The 18,317-nt window shown below is 41.3% G+C and overlaps 1 protein-coding gene and 1 pseudogene across 2 annotated transcripts in view; one reads left to right on the top strand and one right to left on the bottom strand.

The window, feature by feature from the left end:
• Positions 1–15,497, top strand: part of KCNG3 (potassium voltage-gated channel modifier subfamily G member 3) — a 58,974-nt gene extending 43,477 nt beyond the window's left edge. For both annotated transcript variants that reach the window (XM_003926778.3, XM_003926777.3), the window contains exon 2: positions 11,650–15,497. In XM_003926778.3, the coding sequence (XP_003926827.1) occupies positions 11,650–12,295 (646 nt within the window). In that variant the 3' untranslated portion in view covers positions 12,296–15,497. The remainder of the gene's footprint in view (positions 1–11,649) is intronic.
• On the bottom strand, positions 3,595–3,919 carry LOC120368320 (large ribosomal subunit protein eL36-like; annotated as a pseudogene).
• Positions 15,498–18,317: the final 2,820 nt, after the last annotated feature.

The following is an 18,317-nucleotide window of genomic DNA, read 5'->3' as shown; positions in this document are numbered from 1 at the left end:
CTGGTTCAGGCAGTTCTGCCTCAGCCTCCCAAGTAGCTGAGATTACAGACACCCACCACCATGCCTGGCTAATTTTTGTTAGTAGAGATGAGGTTTCGCCATGTTGGCCAGGCTGGTCTCAAACTCCTGATCTCAGGTGATCTGCCTGCCTCGGCTTCTCAATGTGCTGAGATTACAGGCATGAGCCACTGCACCAAGCCTAATTTCCTTTCTTTTTAGGGCTGAGTAATATTCCATAGTACATATATTCCATTTTTTTATGTGCGTGACAGTCTCACTCTGTTACCCAGGCTGGAATGCAGGGGCGTGATCTTGGCTCACTGCAATCTCTGCCTCCCTGGTTCAAGCAATTCTCCTGCCTCAGCCTCCCAAGTAGCTGGGATTACAGGTGCATGCCACCATACCCAGCTAATTTTTTTTTTTTTTGTATTTTTAGTAGAGATGGGGGTTTGCCATGTTGGCCAGGCTGGTCTCAAGCTCCTGACCTCAGGTTATCCACCAACCTTGGCCTCCCAAAATGCTGGGATTACAGGTGTGAGCCACCGTGCCCAGCTGTATTTCAATTTTCTTTCTTTATTCTTTTGTCAGTGGACATTTAGGCTGCTTCCACATCTTAGTTACTGTCAGTAATCTTCACTTGCATTTGTGAACATATGTGTGCAAATATTTCTTTAAGACCCTGCTTTCAATTGTTTTGGATATATACCTAGAGGAGTGATTACTGTATCATATGATATTTCTGTTTTTAATTTTTTGAGGATCCCCCGTACTGTTTTGCATACTAGCTGCACCCTTTTACAATCCTACCAGTAGTGCTCAAGATACTTGTGATTTTCTGGTGTGATTTTTTTTTTTTTTTTTTTTTTTTTGTATAGTAGCCATCCTATAGGTATAAGGTAGTATTTCACTGTGTTTCTGATTTGCATTTCTCTGATGATTAATAATGTTGAGCATCTTTTCATATGCTTATTGGCCTTATTAACTTTGGAGAAATGTCTGTTCAGATCCTTGGTCCAGGACAGTCTCTTCAATAAATGGTGCTGGGAAAACTGGACATCCATATGCAAAAGAAACTAGACCCTTATCTCACTGTATAAAAAAATCAAATCAACCTGCCTTAATGACTTAAATCTAAGACCTCAAGCTATGAAACTAGTACAAGAAAACATTGGGGAAAATCTCCAGGACATTGGAGTAGGCAAAGATTTCTTGAGCAATACCCCACCAGCACAGGCAACCAAAGCAAAAATGAACAAATGGGATTATACGGAGTTAAGAAGCTTCTGTACAGCAAAGGAAAGAAACAACAAAGTAAGGAGAAAATATTTGCAAACTGCCCATCTGACAAGAGATTAATAACTAGAATATATAAGGAGCTCAAACAACTCTAAAGGAAAAAAATCTAATAATCATACTTAAGAATGGGCAAAGGCCGGGCGCGGTGGCTCAAGCCTGTAATCCCAGCACTTTGGGAGGCCGAGGCGGGTGAATCACGAGGTCAAGAGATCGAGACCATCGTGGTCAACATGGTGAAACCCCGTCTCTATTAAAAATACAAAAAAGTAGCTGGGCATGGTGGCACATGCCTGTAATCCGAGCTACTCAGGAGGCTGAGACAGGAGAATTGCCTGAACCCAGGAGGCGGAGGTTGCGGTGAGCTGAGATCGCGCCATTGCACTCCAGCCTGGGTAACAAGAGCGAAACTCCGTCTCAAAAAAAAAAAAAAAAAAAAAGAATGGGCAAAAAAATCTGAATACCTATTTCTCAAAAGAAGACATACGAATGGTAAACAGGTTTATGAGAAGGGGCTCAGCATCATTGATCATCAGAGAAGGGCAAATCAAAACTACAATGAAATGTCATCTCACCCCAGTTAAAATGGCTTTCATCCAAAAGACAGACAATAACAAATGCTGGCGAGGATGTGGAGAAAAGGCAGCCCTTGTACACTGTTAGTGGGAATGTAAATTAGTACAACCGCTATGGAGAACAGTTTGGAGGTTCCTTAAAAAACTGAAAATAGAGCTACCATATGATCCTGCAGTCCCACTGTTGAGTGGGTGTATACCCAAAAGAAAGGAAATCAGCGTATCAAAAAGATATGTGTACTCCCATGTTTGTTGCAGCACCATTCACGTTTGCCAAGATTTGGCAGCAACCCAAGTGTCAACAGAAGAATGGGGATGGGTGCTGTGGCCCATGCCTGTAATCCCAGTACTTTGGGAGGCTGAGGCAGGTGGATCAGTTGATGTCAGAAATTCAAGACCAGCTTGGCCAACATGGCAAAACTCCATTTCTACAAAAAATACAAAAATTAGCCAGGCATGGTAGTGCGCACCTGTAGTCCCAGCTACTCAGGAGGCAGAGGCAGGAGAATCACTTGAACCTGGGAGGCACAGGTTGCAGTGAGTCTAGATCATGCCACTGCACTCCGGCCTGGGTGACAGAGCAAGATTCCATCTCAAAACAAAACAAAACAAAAAACCCAGATGAATGGATAAAGAAAATGTGGTACACATACACAATGGAGTACTACTCAGCCATAAAAAAGAATGAGGTCCGGCTGTTTGCAACAACATGGATGGAACTGGAGATCATTATGTTAAGTGAAATAAATCGGGTACAGAAAGACAAATGTCTTGTATTCTCACTTATTTGTGGGAGCTAAAAATTCAAACAATTAAACTCATGAATATAGGGAGTAGAAGGATGGTTATCAGAGGCGTAGAAGGGGAATGGTGGTGGTGGGGAAGTGGGTATAATTAATGGTTACAAAAAAATAGAATGAGTAAGACCTACTATTTGCTAGCACAACAAGGTGACTATAGTAAAAAAAAAAATCTTACATTTAAAAGTAACTAAAAAAGGGCCGGGCGCGGTGGCTCAAGCCTGTAATCCCAGCACTTTGGGAGGCCGAGGCGGGTGGATCACGAGGTCGAGAGATCGAGACCATCCTGGTCAACATGGTGAAACCCCGTCTCTACTAAAAAAAAAACACAAAAAAGTAGCTGGGCATGGTGGTGCTTGCCTGTAATCCCAGCTAGTCAGGAGGCTGAGGCAGGAGAATTGCTTGAACCCAGGAGGCGGAGGTTGCGGTGAGCCGAGGTTGCGCCATTGCACTCCAGCCTTGGTAACAAGAGCGAAACTCCGTCTCAAAAAAAAAAAAAAAAAAAAAAAAAAGGTAACTAAAAAAGCGTAATTGCATTGTTTCTAACACAAAGGACAAATGCTTGAGGTGAATTTGAGGCTGCGGTGAGCTATGACTGCACCACTACACTCCAGCCTGGGTGACAGAGCGAAGTTCTGTCTCTTAAAAAAATAAAAAATAATTTTAAAAATATGTATATATTTACCACCCCATTTACTCTGATGTGATTATTATGAATTGCATGCCTGTATCAAAATATGTAACCCATAAATATATACATCTACTATATATCCACAAAAATAAAAATTAATCTAAAAAATCCTTTGCCCATTTTTTAATTGTGTTGATTGCCTTTGTTACTGAGTTGCAGGAGTTTTTTTTTTTTTTTTTTTTTTGGTGGGAGGTCAAGCTGTTCTTTATTTCAGGGAGAGGGCAGGGGAGGAGGCTCAGTCTTTCTTGGCAGGGGCTTTCCTCATAGCGGCCAGGACATTGCTTAGCTCCTCCCGCTTCCTGTTAGCGTGGATGTGTGTCCCCACCCTTTTCTTGATGAACTTGAGGACCTATTTGTCCTTGGAGACCTTCAGTAACTCCATGGCGTGCAGCTTGTATGGGGCAAAGCCACACACCTCCTGGATCACGTCCTGCACGAACTTGGTGTGTTTGCTCAGATGCCTGCAGTGGCGGCTGTGCCTGTGCTTGCTCACATTCTTGGTCACCTTGTGGCCCTTGTTGAGGCCCACAGCCATAGGGTAGTGAAGAGCCATGGCTGCTGCTCTCCAGTGGCAGCCTTGGAGGAAGTGCAGGAGTTCTCGATATATTCTGTACATTAACTCTTAATCAGACTTGCAAATGTTATCTCCCTTTCTGTAGGTTGCCCTTTCACGCTTGTTTGTATCTTTTGTTGTTGATGTTGTTGTTGTTGTTATTGTTGAGGGAGGATCTTACTCTGTTGCCCAGGCTGGACTGTACTGGCAAGATCATGGCTCACTGCAGCCTCGACCTCCTGGGCTCAGGGAATCCTCCCATCTCAGCCTCCCAAGTAGCTAGGACTACAGGCACATGCCCCCACTTTCTGCTAATTTTATTTTATTTTATTTTTTGTTTATTTATTTATTTACTTACTTATTGAGATGAAGTCTTGCTCTGTTGCCCAGGTTGGAGTGCAGTGGCACAATCACAGCTCACTGCAATCTCTTCCTCCTGGGTTCAAGCGATTCTCCTGTTTCAGCCTCCTGAATAGCTGGGGTTACAGGTGTGCACCACCATGCCCAGCTAATTTTTTGTGTTTTTAGTAGAGACAGTGTTTCACCACGTTGGCCAGGCTGGTCTTGAACTCCTGACCTCAACTGATCCACCTGCCTCAGCCTCCCAAAGTGCTGGCATGAGCCACTGTGCCCACCCCCTGCTAATTTTAAAACATTGTTTGTAGTAGAGAAAGGGTCTTGCTATGTTGCCCAGGCTGGTCTTGAATGCCTGGGCTCAAGCAGTCCTCGCACTTCAGCCTCCCAAAATGCTGAGATTACAGGTGTGTGTCACTGCCCCCAGCACACAAAAAATGCTGTTCTAACGTAAACTCTGGAGACCAAATGATTGACATTTAATCTTTTTATTTTGTTTATTTTTTTGAGTCAGAGTCTTGCTGTGTTACCCAGGCTGGAGTACAGTGGCATGATCTCGGCTCACTGCAACCTCCGCCTCTCAGGTTCAAACAATTCTCCTGCCTCAGCTTCCCGGGTAGCTGGGATTACAGGTGCCTGCCACCACGCCTGGCTAGTTTTTGTATTCTTCGTAGAGATGGAGTTTCAGCATGTCGGTCAGGCTGGTCTCTCTCGAACTCCTGACCTCGTAATCCGCCTGCCTTGGCCTCCCAAAGTGTTGGGATTATAGGCGTGAGCCACTGTGCCCAGCCCCATTTAATCTTAACAGTGGACATCGTCATAAAAACAATAGCATTTTCAAATGCTCCTTTTAGCCGTAAAACCCTATATATCTGGGTTTCATTACCTGTGTAATTGCAACTTCTTAGTTGTGTGACCTTGGAAAAGTGCTTAACCGTTCAGCCTCAATTTTGTCATCTGTAAAATGGAGATACTAGGGGAAATACATACTTCACAGATTTCTTGAAAAGGATCAGACGAGATGAGGTCTGTAAAGTGCTTAGCATAGTACCCAAATGAAAGGCATCGTCAGTGGTAAATATTTTTATTAGGCATGCATTCATGAACATCTACAAGTTTGGACCTCAGAAGAAATCAGAATGGGCTTCAAAAGAATGTGATGTCTCTTAGTATCTTTAGTTTCTTTTTTCCTGTGTAATTTTACTGAAGTAACCTCCACGAGTACCCAGTTGTTTGCTTTTGTGCTCAGTGAGAAGTACTCTGTTTTTCAGCAGTTGTCAGTGGTGGCATTGGTGAGAGTGCCATTTGGAAACATGGGGAATTTTGGCAGGCATGGTGGTGTTTGTTGCTGGAGACTGCCTTGGCATGATCGAAGGTGAAAGTGCTGCCTGGGGTTTCTCACTGATTCATCCCTTTGGTGTGGAGTTCTGAATAAATTGCATCTGATCTGGGGTGTGGGCAGGCAGAACCCTGAGGACCTCATTACAGACAAGCCTACTTCTTTGAAATTCCCTTACTGAGAGATTATTCTACACCATTTGGATTTCCTCCTTTTTAGTCTTAACAACTTTGGCTGCTGCTGGAAATAATTAGACAGAAAATGTTCTGGTATTTTGGGCACAATTAACATTTTTACTCTTCTGAAATTAATTGAATTTTAGGATTTTAGAGCTAGGAAGGTCCTTAGAAGATCCGTGTAAATCTGCCACTTGATGGTGAGGCTCGTCCTTCAGAACGGAAAGAGCACAGAGCCTCTGATGTCAAGTGCAGTGCCCATGCTTGTGTCTGACTAGAGGAGAGACATAGTATGTTAGCTGGAGAACCGATACGTCTTATTCACACGCCAGTCTAAGAAAACTATTATTATCACTGCTGTGTGCTCCTGCAATCCCTTTTAAGTGCACATCTTACTACTACCTACTATATTTACCAGTTTACTACCTAGGATAGCAACCAATTTAGAAATCTAGGCCGGTTGTGGTAGCTAATGCCTTTAATCCCAGCATGTTGGAGGCCTAGGCGGGTGGATCGCTTGAGGCCAGGAGTTCAAGACCAGCCTGGCCAACATGATGAAACCTGATCTCTCCTAAAAATACAAAAATTAGTTAGGCATGGTGGTGCGCACCTGTAATCCTAGCTACTCGGGAGGCTGAGGCAGGAGAATTGCTTGAGTACAGGAGGTGGAGGTTGCAGTGAGCCAGAACTGTACCACTGCACTTCAGCCTGGGTGACAGAGTGAGACCCTGTCTCAAAAAAAAAAAAAAGGAACTCTTAGTGGCATAATACAACAGCAGATTTTTTTTTGCAATGTTAGTAAATACTTTAGGTTTTGCAGAGCTATATGATCTCTGTAATGACCACTCAACTTTGCCATGAAAACAGCTATGGACAATGTGTAAATGAGTACTCATAGCTATGTTCCAATTAAGCTTTATTTATGGTCACTGAAATTCAAATTTTGTACGTGTCATAAAATGTAATTCTTTAGATTTTGTTTCTTCCCTCAAATCATTAAAAAATATTAAAAAATAAAATTCTTGTTCGAGGAGGAAATGCTTAAGAATAACCAGGACAGCTGGGTGCAGTGGCTCATGCCTGTAATCCCAGCACTTTGGGAGGACGAAGCAGATGGATCATGAGGTCAGGAGTTCCAGACCAGCCTGGCCAATATGGTGAAATCCCGGTTCTACTAGAAAAATTAAAAATTAGCCGGGCATGGTGGTGCACTCCTGTTGTCCCAGTTACTCTGGAGGCTGAGGTAGGAGATTGCTTGAACCTGGGAGGCGGAGGTTGCAGTGAGCCAAGGTCACACCACTGCACTCCTGTCTGGGCAACAGAGTGAGACTCCGTCTCGAAAAAAAAACAATAACCAGGACAGTGTTGAAAAGGAAGAACTCAATTGAGTGATACATTCAACTAGACATCAAAACAAAGTACAGTTATTTCTCGGTCTATGTAGGATGTTGGTCCCAGTACCCCCCACATACAACAAAATCTGCATGTACCCAAGTCCCTTGGTGGACCCTGTGAAGCCTAAGTATATGAAAAGTTAGCCCTCTATATAAGCGTGGTTTTTCTTCCTGAGAATACTATATTTTTGATCACATTTGGTTGAAAAACAAACTGCCTATAAGTGAATCCTTGTGATCAAACTCATGTTAGTCAAGGGTCAACTGTAATTAAAATTGAGAGGAGCATGGTATAAGATAGAATGGATTGATCAGATACACCTGAGTGAAGTTCTAAACTTTGCACTCTAGAAAGTGGAAAACCCAGAATTTTGCTTAGGTATGATTGGTAGTTTAACGTATGATAAAAGCCACCATTTCAAACCAGTGGGGGGGAAATTAGGAACCATTCGTAGATTGCACGCCATATGAAAAAAAAAAAGAAAAAGAAAAAATGGGAAGTGGGCAGGATTTAGACCCCAGGCTATAGTTTGTAAAACCCTGTCACCAAGAAATTTATAGGCAAAGACTCTGGAATTGTTTTCTAAAACCAGTATTTCATGGAACAGTAGTCCTGGCCTGATACTCTGCATGCCCTGAAGGATATTCCTACTGTTTCTGAGCAGATTAAAGGCTTTGTGAACAAAGGATACAGACAGGTCACAGAGCGGGCCATTAAATATGTGCAAAGATGCACAGCATCCCTCAGAATAAGTTAGCGCTTTTCATCTCTCAGAGTGGGAGAGACCTCCAAGTTCAATAATACTTTACATTAGTAAGGCCATGGGGAATAGACACTATGCATTGCCTGTGGGCAGGTAATTTAGTACAACCTCTGTAGGGGTAGCTTGGCAAGATCTGTTGAAATTACAAATACATATGTGTCTTTGACCCTGTAATTCCAAGTCTCAGATTTATTCCTCTGATATATCTGCTCATGTGGGAAATGATTTACAACTAAGAGTATTCATTGCATTGGCTGGGCTCATGCCTTTAATTCCAGTGCTTTAGAAGGCCAAGGTGGGCAGATCGCGTGAACCCAGGAGTTCAAGACCAGTCCACGCAACACAGCAAGATCTCATCTCTAAAAAAAGTAAAAAAATAAAAAATAAAAAATTAGCCAGGTGTGGTGGTGTGCGCCTTAGTCCCAGCTACTTGGGAGGCTGAGATGGGAGGATTGTTTGAGCCTGGGAGTTCGAGGCTGCAGTGAGCTTTGATGGTGCCACTGCACTCCAGCATGGTTGATGGGAGTAAGACCCTGTTTCAAAAAAAAATAATATTTATTGCATCATTGTTAATGTTCATCTGGTGGACTGATTAAATGAATCACAGTACATTCAGTGGAACACTGTGTCACCATGTTTAAGAACTAAGGAAAATCTCTATTTGCTGATGGGGAGTATCTCCAAGATATATTAACCAAACAAGGCAGGACAGTTAGTGTAATATTCTATTTGTGTAAAAGGAGATACATACATATGTATTTGTGTATATATGTATCTGTATATATATACACATATAAGTAAAAATTTTTATTGTTTGTACATACATGAAATAGCTCTGGAAGGATGCATAAGAAAGTGATGATATTTGTTGCCTCCAGGGAGGGGAATTGGGTGGCTGGAATAGGGTAAGAGGTGAGACTTTTATTTTTGAGGCAGGCACCTCACTGACACACAGGTGAGAGTGCAGTGGTGTGACCACGGCTCATGTGCAGCCTCAGCTTCCTGGGCTGGAGCTCTTCTCCTGCCTCATTTTCTGTAAAGAGGAGGCCTCACCATGTTTCCTAGGCTGGTCTTGAACTCCTGGGCTCAAGCAATTCTCTCACCTCAGTCTCCCAAAGTGCTGGGATTACAAGTATGAGCCACCATGCCCGGCCTGATGGCTTCTTTCTGTACTGTTTTTTTTTTTTTTTTTTAAACCATGTGATTTAAAACACTGGAATGTGAATACCTATTCAGAAAATAAAAGTTAATAAATAAAGTTAATCGTTACAGCCCCGTAAAGCCCTACAGTAAGGAAACATGGTTAATTGTATTTGTTCATTTCCATGAGTAACATCCAGTACCACTTGGGTAATTCTTTTCAAAATGTTGCCCCACCTACTCTCCTCCCACTTATTCCAGTTTCTTCTCTCTCCATTGTACTTATAATGTTTGGGTTCAAGTTAGTGATGAGAAAGAATTACGTGGAGAAAAACAAGTGATGGTGTAATAATTGTAACTTTTAATTTAGAATTTAAAAAATTTTGAGGTGGGCACGGTGGCTCATGCCTGTAATCCCAGCACTTTGGGAGCCCAAGGTGGGCAGATCACTGGAGATCAGAAGTCGGAGACCAGCCAGGGCAATGTGGAGAAACCCCGTCTCTACTAAAAAATGTAAAAAAATTTGCCGGGCTTCATGGTGCACGCCTTTAGTCCCAGCTATTTGGGAGGCTGAGGCACGACAATCACTTGAACCCGGGCAGCAGAGGTTGTGGTGAGTCAGGGTCGCGCCACAGCACTCCAGCCTGAGTGACAGAGCAAGACTGTCTCAATTAAAAATAATAATAATTAAATTTAAAATTACCTTCAAATCACCACTCACAGGGCCAGAGGTGTTGAAATTTGATCTTCTCAGCTTTGGGGTGTGTGGGCTGGGGACTGGGGGTCTAGAGCTCCCAGGATGCTGGCTTCTTCAAGAATCATACCCGTTGGCTGGGTATGGTGGCTCATGCCTGTAATCCTGGCACTTTGGGAGGCTGAGGCAGGCAGATCATCTTGAGATAAGGAATTCAAGACCAGCCTGGCCAATATGGCAAAACTCCCCATCTCTATTCAAAATACAAAAATTAGTTGGGCATGGTGGCAGACGCCTGTAGTTCCAGCTACTGGAGAGGCTGAGGCAGGAGAATTGCTTGAACCTGGGAGGTGGAGGTTGCAGTGAGCTGAGATTGTACCACTGCACTCCAGCCTGGGTGACAGTGAGACTTTGTCTCAAAAAAAAAAAAAAAAAAAGGCCAGGCGTGGTGGCTCATGCCTGTAATCCCAGCACTTTGGGAGGCCAAGGCGGGCGGATCACAAGGTCAGGAGATCAAGACCATCCTGGCGAACGTAGTGAAACCTCGTCTCTACTAAAGATACAAAAAAGTCAGCTGGGCGTGGTGGCATGCACCTGTAGTCCCAGCCACTTGGGAGGCTGAGGCTAGAGAATTGCTTGAACCTGGGATTCGGAGGTTGCAGTGAGCTGAGACAAAGCAAGGCTATCTCAAAAAAAAAAAAAAAGAAAAAAAAAAGAATCCTACCCCTTGACTGCAGTGTGCTGCATAAATGCGATTATTTTCACTGCATGCGGTAGTGCAGAAAGGCTGGGAAATATTGCTCTAGGTAACATGTGATCTTTATAAAAAATATGTACTGTGTAAAAATGATGATGGAAGACAAAGTAGTTGTGGTCTTGGGGAAAATCCTAGAGGCTGTTTTGGTCCAGTGTGGGATTCCTCGGCTTTGTTTCCGCTGGGAGCCTTTTGAGGATGGTTGTGACCTGGTGTGTTTCTGGTGAGGGCACTCACCCAGTGCCCCATAAGCTTGCTCAGTGCCAGTGTCTCCCACACAAACCTATTGGAAGGGAGGGAAGAGTGACATTTCAGGAAATGATCTTACATTGACTATAAGCTACCAAGAAATAGCGTATCAAAAACCTTAGATACGTCCACATTCTGTAGGAACAACGCCCTTCTCATCCACCTCATAACTGATACGATAGTGGAGAACCACTGTGCTCCAAGAGTAAGTTAAATTTCATGTTGCAGCTAGCTGAGAATAAGTTCATTTCAAACCACCAAATAAGAGAGCTATTTTTTAAAAAGTATTAGTGGCAAGCAAATATATACATATATATATCTTATTTTAATAGTATTGCAGTATGGAAGTAAGAACTTTATCAAGTTGAATTTTTTTTTTTTAAGCTTTCAAGATAGGGTCTGTCTGTCACCCAGGCTGGAGTGCAGTGGTACAGTCATGGCTCACTCTAGCCTTGACCTTTCCAGGCTCAGGTAATCCTCCCACCTGAGCTTCCCATGTAGGTAGTACTATAGGTGTGTGTCACCACACCCAGCTGATTTTTGTATTTTTTTTTGTAGAGACAGGGTTTCACCATGTTGCCCAGGTTGGTCTGGAACTCCTGGGCTCAAGCAATTCACCCACCTCAGCCTTCCAAAGACCTGGGATTACAGGCGTGAGCCACTGCACCTGGCCTCGGTTTTCACTTGAATTGATTTCTTGTTCTGTTGCGTGCGTCCTGGTGGTCTGATGATGTTGGTAATGTTGTCTGTTCTTTATGTTTTCTGGAAAAGTAACTGAATTAGTATGTCAATGTAGTACTATCTGAAGAAATCTAAGAGCTATTAAAATGCTTAAAAATAAAATGATCAATTCTTCTTTTGTTCTCTTGACAGGATAATTGAAGCTATCTGCATAGGTTGGTTCACTGCGGAGTGCATCGTGAGGTTCATTGTCTCCAAAAACAAGTGTGAGTTTGTCAAGAGACCCCTGAACATCATTGATTTACTGGCAATCACACCATATTACATCTCCGTGTTGATGACAGTGTTTACAGGCGAGAACTCTCAACTCCAGAGGGCTGGAGTCACCTTGAGGGTGCTTAGAATGATGAGGATTTTTTGGGTGATTAAGCTTGCCCGTCACTTCATTGGTCTTCAGACACTCGGTTTGACTCTCAAACGTTGCTACCGAGAGATGGTTATGTTACTTGTCTTCATTTGTGTTGCCATGGCAATCTTTAGTGCACTTTCTCAGCTTCTTGAACATGGGCTGGACCTGGAAACTTCCAACAAGGACTTCACTAGCATTCCCGCTGCCTGCTGGTGGGTGATTATCTCTATGACTACAGTTGGCTATGGAGATATGTATCCTATCACAGTGCCTGGAAGAATTCTTGGAGGAGTTTGTGTTGTCAGTGGAATTGTTCTATTGGCATTACCTATCACTTTCATCTACCATAGCTTTGTGCAGTGTTATCATGAGCTCAAGTTTAGATCCGCTAGGTATAGTAGGAGCCTTTCTGCTGAATTCCTGAATTAATGCATTGCAAATCAATTGTTGCATACACTTCATAGAAGGACTTGATGCTACTTCATATTTATGTGTTTCTTGCTGGGTGAGCACTGCAGTGCCATTGTCATCATCTTGGTAGTGTAAAAATTATCCTTCCCAGCCGAAGGGATAAAACGGTTTACTTATTATGGAGTAAATAGAATTGAGACTGCAAAGGAAGAGTAATGAGTCCTGGAGTAAACTTGAGGACCTTGCTTTATTTTAGACTTGTTTTCCCCTTTCCTTGAATGATTACACATTTAAAATATATATATTATTTGAACATTTTAAAACAGAAAGGTACTATTTTCCAAATGTTTTTCCATCTTATGAATTCAGAAGAACCTTGGAACTTACAGTGTTTTTTGTTTGAGAGTAACATTTTCATTTCTAAATGTTTTATAATTTCTCATATCAATGTCAGAAGTATCCTGGAAACATATGTCACATGCAGGAACTGTTTAACAAATACTTTAAAAATTTGGCCAAAATTTAAACTGTATAGTGGAGCTAGATACAAGCAAGAATAGTATTTGAAAGACTTTTCCAGCATACTTCTCAATTCTTTGCTTTATTTTTGTGCCAATTATTCACTTTATTGTGCAGCTTCATGGAAGCTTGAGTATGTTCTCCCTTTTTCACTTTGGATTTCTTTGATCTCTTTACTGAAATGACTCAAAAGGTATTTAAGAATTGAAGAGAGCTTGTGTTGTTTAGAATTTATTGGATAATTTTTGAATTCATTGCTGTTCTAGGTGATGACTGTCCTAATATTTAGATGTACAAACAAGGACATAAAAATTATAATAAGACTAGTTTGAGAAAACTCATTGTTACAACCTCTTCTTTTCTTAATTTTCTCCACCAAACACTGGAGGTTTAATAAGACTTATCAGATGAAAGGATATTTATGTAGCCATTTAGTACCAAAGTCATACTTTCGTGTTGTCACTGGATTATCATAAAAGGAAGAAATGAAATATTACTGTACTCTTAGTTGCTGTGTAGCTAGGTCCATATTAAGCCAGTAAAAGCAATGGATACAGAATTATTTGATCTGATCTTTAACCATTGTGAATCACAGCTACACAAAATCCTTCTATTTTGAATAGAAGGCTATTGAATAATATGCCATGTTAATCTGGATAGATTATTAGGACTAGAGAATGTAAACATGATGATTGTTTAGTAACTAAATTTTAGCAGTAAGAATTAGAATTTTGCCTTTTCAAAACCAGTTACCATAAAGAAGTTAGTGTATATAACACAAATAATATAAACACAAATAATTAGCGAAAGATTCATAAAAAATCAAATGTTGTGCACAGTAATTTTGTCAGGGGTAGAGAAGACAGGGATTGGGAAGTGGTGGGTAGGATGGAGGATCTGGATTTATTTTATCAAATAAAGGGTTACCAGAAGTGTTCATTAACGGAATTTTAGCCATCATCTAGTTCAAACCTCGACTATTACAGGTAGGAAATCAGGGCAGAGATGATATAATTGTGAAAGAGTCAGGGCTAACACCTGAATCTCTAGAAACCTAGCCCAGCAGTTTAATCTTCACACACCTCTGGGTTCTGAGAAAAGCCTGGAAAAATCACACTTCTTTGTCATGTCATGCTGAGATAATAATAGCAAAACTGTTTTCTTTCTCTTAATTTCCTTTCCTAAGCTTATGTTACACTTTGGCCATTAAATATCTTGCCTTATCTTCCCTACTACTACTGGTATGCTACTTAATACATACTCAAAAGAAATTTGATTATTTATTGTATATTTATTGTATTCTAATATAATTGAAATAAATGGCATGGATTTATTTTTTCTTACCTATTTGGATTAAAGCTTTGTGGTACATGCAAACAATGTGCAGATGATAGCACCTCCATATTACTAATAAAAATATGCTAACTATCAATTTTACTGGTACTGGGACCGCTTTATGTGAATATGTCCTATCTTCCCAAGTAAATTATAACTATCTTGAGAGCTGGGATCTTCTCTCATGCATATACCTTTATATCCCCCACAGTGTCTGTTACAGACTTGGGCATAAACTGTTGACTGATCTGGGGGGAGAAACTTCTGTATGAAGAGACAAGGAGATGCATATACATGTGCAAATATACACACAGACTTCATGCTACCCTTAGGTAACAAGTGTGAAATCTCTTGTTGGTGATTCCAGACTTTCCATAGGACCAATTTTCATAAAGAAGCATGTTAGAGAAATGCTAGTGGCAGTTAAGCTACCCATTTATAAGGAGACAATGAGATGTGATAGCATAGTTTATTCATAAATGAAAAAAACATATATTAGGGTTTTGTCTTCATATTGTGGTTTTTTAGGAACAGCATTTTCTTGTAACCTTCCCTGAGTGTTGCTACTTTTATCATTATTTATCTATTTATTTATTTTTTAGAGACAGAGTTTTGCTTGGTTGACCAGGCTGGAGTGCAGCGGTGAGCTCAGTGATTTGAGACTGAGCTCACTGCAGTCTCAAACTCCTGGGCTCAAGCAGTCCTCCCACCCTAGCCTCCCAGGTAGCTAGGACTATAGGTGTGCACCACCATGCTGGCTAATTTTTTTATTTTTTGTAAAGATAGGGGTCTCACTGTGTTGCCCGGGCTGGCCTCAAACTCTTAGCCTCAAGCAGTCTTCCCACCTTGGCCTCCCAAAGCACTGGGATTATGGGCATGAGCCACTGTGCCTGGCCTTTTGCTGCTTTTAAAAAAAAATCATTAAGTATCACTTCTTCCTTAGCTATACTTACAGATATGTCTCATAACTCAGTCTTCATGGCAGAAATGTTTTCATTGAGATCTATATTGGTACGAGTAAGTCAGACATTATCCTAAATTAAAGTACCCAAAGAGGAAAGAAGCCCTGATTTCATCTTCATTCTGATTTTATCACACCTGAATTGATATGACTTGATCGTATATGTAACCTGTTTTGTATTCTCTGAAACGGGATTTTTTAGGATTACAAACACAAAATTAGGGAATATGTTTGAAAGTGAACAAACTGGCCAGGTGTGGTGGCTCATGCATGTAATCCCAGTACTTTGGGAGGCTGAGGCGGGTGGATCACCTGAGGTCAGGAGTTCAGGACCAGCCTGACCAACATGGTGAAACCTTGTCTTAGTAAAAAAAAAAAAAAAAAAAAAAAAAGAAAGTGAACAAACTGACAATTCAAGATTTTTCCTTTATTTTCTTGTATTGTCATTGTTGCTAATTGAAGCAGTTGCATTTGTTCTTGGGTTTGGTAGTTACTTATAAGTACCCATTTGTAAGTTCTTACTTTCTGAAAAGTTATTTCCCCTGTGGCTGTCAATAAGTCAAAATAATTTTTCTCTTTTTAAATCTTTGTCCAGATGTCCTGTGATCTGGAAGCGGTGGAGTTAGGGTTAATTTGGATGTTGGTGTTGGGAGAATTTTCTCTGTTGACCTGGTATTTGCTAATAGCAGCTTACTTTCCTTTTTTTTTTTCTAAGAAAACAGACATAAAGATACAAAACAGTATTTGAAGTATTAAAAGCATCAGAACAGAATTTCAGACATTCCTTCTGTCCACTTTACCTCTTTTCCATAGAAATGAAAAATAAAACATTGAAAACTCCTAGCCCTGTTTTATTATTCAGCTATGTAACTCCAAACTTAATGCATAGTGTCATAGACTATTTTGAGTCCTCTCACCCTTCATAAATGTGCCTTCCCTGTTGGTGTTCGATATACAATCCAACCAAACACAATCTAATCATTTTATACAATCATAGGAAGTTGGAACTAAAGGGGTCTTGGAAATTTCCTGGTCTGTTTTGGCCCAATCGTATGCCTTTTGTCCCATCCAAATGTTAGCAGCCAGGGAACTCTGCTCCTATTGGGTTGTAATTTAGCCATGGTCACTCTAGTATCAGGTTAGATCCCAGAAGTGTGATTTCCAGACTTATGGCTTAGTATTCTTGGGATATACTTCCTTTAAGAATTTTGTAACGTCGGAAGGCATGAAGGATTTTTTAAAAAATATTTTCTTGGCCAAACACAGTGGCTCATACCTGTAATTCCAGCACTTTGGGAGGCCAAAATGGGTGGATTACCTGAGGTCAGGAGTTTGAGACCAGCCTGGCCAACATGGTGAAACCCCATCTCTACTAAAAGTACAAAAACTAGCTGGTTGTGGTAGCAGGTGCCTATAATCCCAGATACTTAGGAGGCTAAGGCAGGAGAATCGCTTGAACCAAGAAGGTTGCACCACTGCACTCCAGCCTGGGTGACAAAAGTGAAACTCCATCTCAAAAAAAAGAAAAAGAAAAGAAAAAAACTTTAGGGTGTTGGCATCCTCCTTTTCTTTTTTTAACCTTGAATTAAAAAGCAAATATTGCCAGGCATGGTGACTCATGCCTGTAATACCAGCATTTTGGGAGGCCAAGGTGGGCGGATCACTCGAGGTCAGGAGTTTGAAACCAGCCTGGCCAACATAGTGAAAACCCATCTCTACTAAAAATACAAAAAATTAGCCAGGCGTGATGGCACATGCATGTAATCCCAGCTACGCAGAAGGCTGAGGCATGAGAATCGCTTGAACCCATGAGGTGGAGGTTGCAGTGAGCTGAAATTGTGCCACTGTACTCCAGCCTGGGTGACAGAGGGAAACTCAGTCTCAAAAAAAATACGCACACACACACACACACACGCGCATATATACACACACAATAATATATAATTGACAGTTTTTTATAATAAAAATATAAAAGCAATATATATGTATTGCTTTTAGAAGCCTTAGATGTCAGGAAGGAGGGCTTGAGACAAGTGCCTAAAGAACTCAGATATTCTGTAGAATTTTAAAATTACCATACAGTTGTGCAGCTATCCACATGTATACAAATAAGTACATAGTCGTCACTGCATTATTTAGGACGTTCTCAGAACTAGGCTGAGAAATGTCATTGCTGAATAGGAAGTAACATAGGTTGAAGCTTTAATGGAATGTTCTGGAAAGTTCCATTTTGGTCAGGAAAGTTTGCATCCACTTCTCTGTTTGTTCAGCCTGCCTGCCTTCCTTCCTTCCTTCCTTCCTTCCTTCTTTCCTTCTTTCCCTCCTTCCTTCCCTCCTTCCTTCCTTCCCTCTCTCCCTCCCTCCCTCTTTTTCTTTCTTTCCTTCCTTCCCTCCCTCCCTCCCTTCCTTCCTTTCTTCCTTCCTTCCTTTCTTTTTCTTTCTTTCTTTCTTTTTTCTTTTTCGTTCTTTCTTTCTCTTTATTTCCTTCTTTCTTTCTGACAGAGTCTTGCTCTGTCACCCAGGCTGGAGTACAGTGGTGCAATCTTGGCTCACTGCAACCTCCGCCTCCCAGGTTAAAGCGATTCTCCTGCTTCAGCCTCCTGAGTTGCTGGAATTACAGGCATGCACCACCATGCCTAGCTGATTTTTGTATTTTTAATACAGATGGGGTTTCATCATGTTGGTCAGGCTGGTCTCGAACATCTGACCTGTGATCCACCCACCTCGTCCTCCCAAAGTGCTGGGATTACAGGCGTGAGCCACCACTTCCGGCCTGCTCAGGTTCTTTGATACAGTGTTTCACTTCCTGGTTTTCCAGAGCCCATCTGCACTCAGAGGACTGGGCATATCAGTTCTGCCTCTGAAAGTAAACTAATGATTTACTGCCCCATTTGCAGTGATGCCTTCCATAGATTTGTGATATGTCACCCAGAAGCATGATTATATTGTCCCATTCTGTGGTTAACTTATGTCCAAACTTTCAGATTTTTCCAAATCTTCCAAATATTTTCAGTAAATACTTGAGCTTTTGACTATTAGCCTAAGCTCAATTGTCGGTTTACTATTCTTTGCTTAGAAAATTGAACTTGATAAACTGCATTTATGCTGTAATTTAAACAAATTAATTTCAAGTAGTTTTGGTGGGAATTCTTTGGTTTATATTTTAAAATATCAACAAGATTATACCAAATATAGTAATAACATTGAGTACATGAAAGTGAAGGG

Source organism: Saimiri boliviensis, chromosome 1, assembly GCF_048565385.1.
Source record: "Saimiri boliviensis isolate mSaiBol1 chromosome 1, mSaiBol1.pri, whole genome shotgun sequence".
Taxonomy (NCBI): domain Eukaryota; kingdom Metazoa; phylum Chordata; class Mammalia; order Primates; family Cebidae; genus Saimiri; species Saimiri boliviensis.
This window is presented reverse-complemented; position numbering and strand designations above follow the sequence as displayed.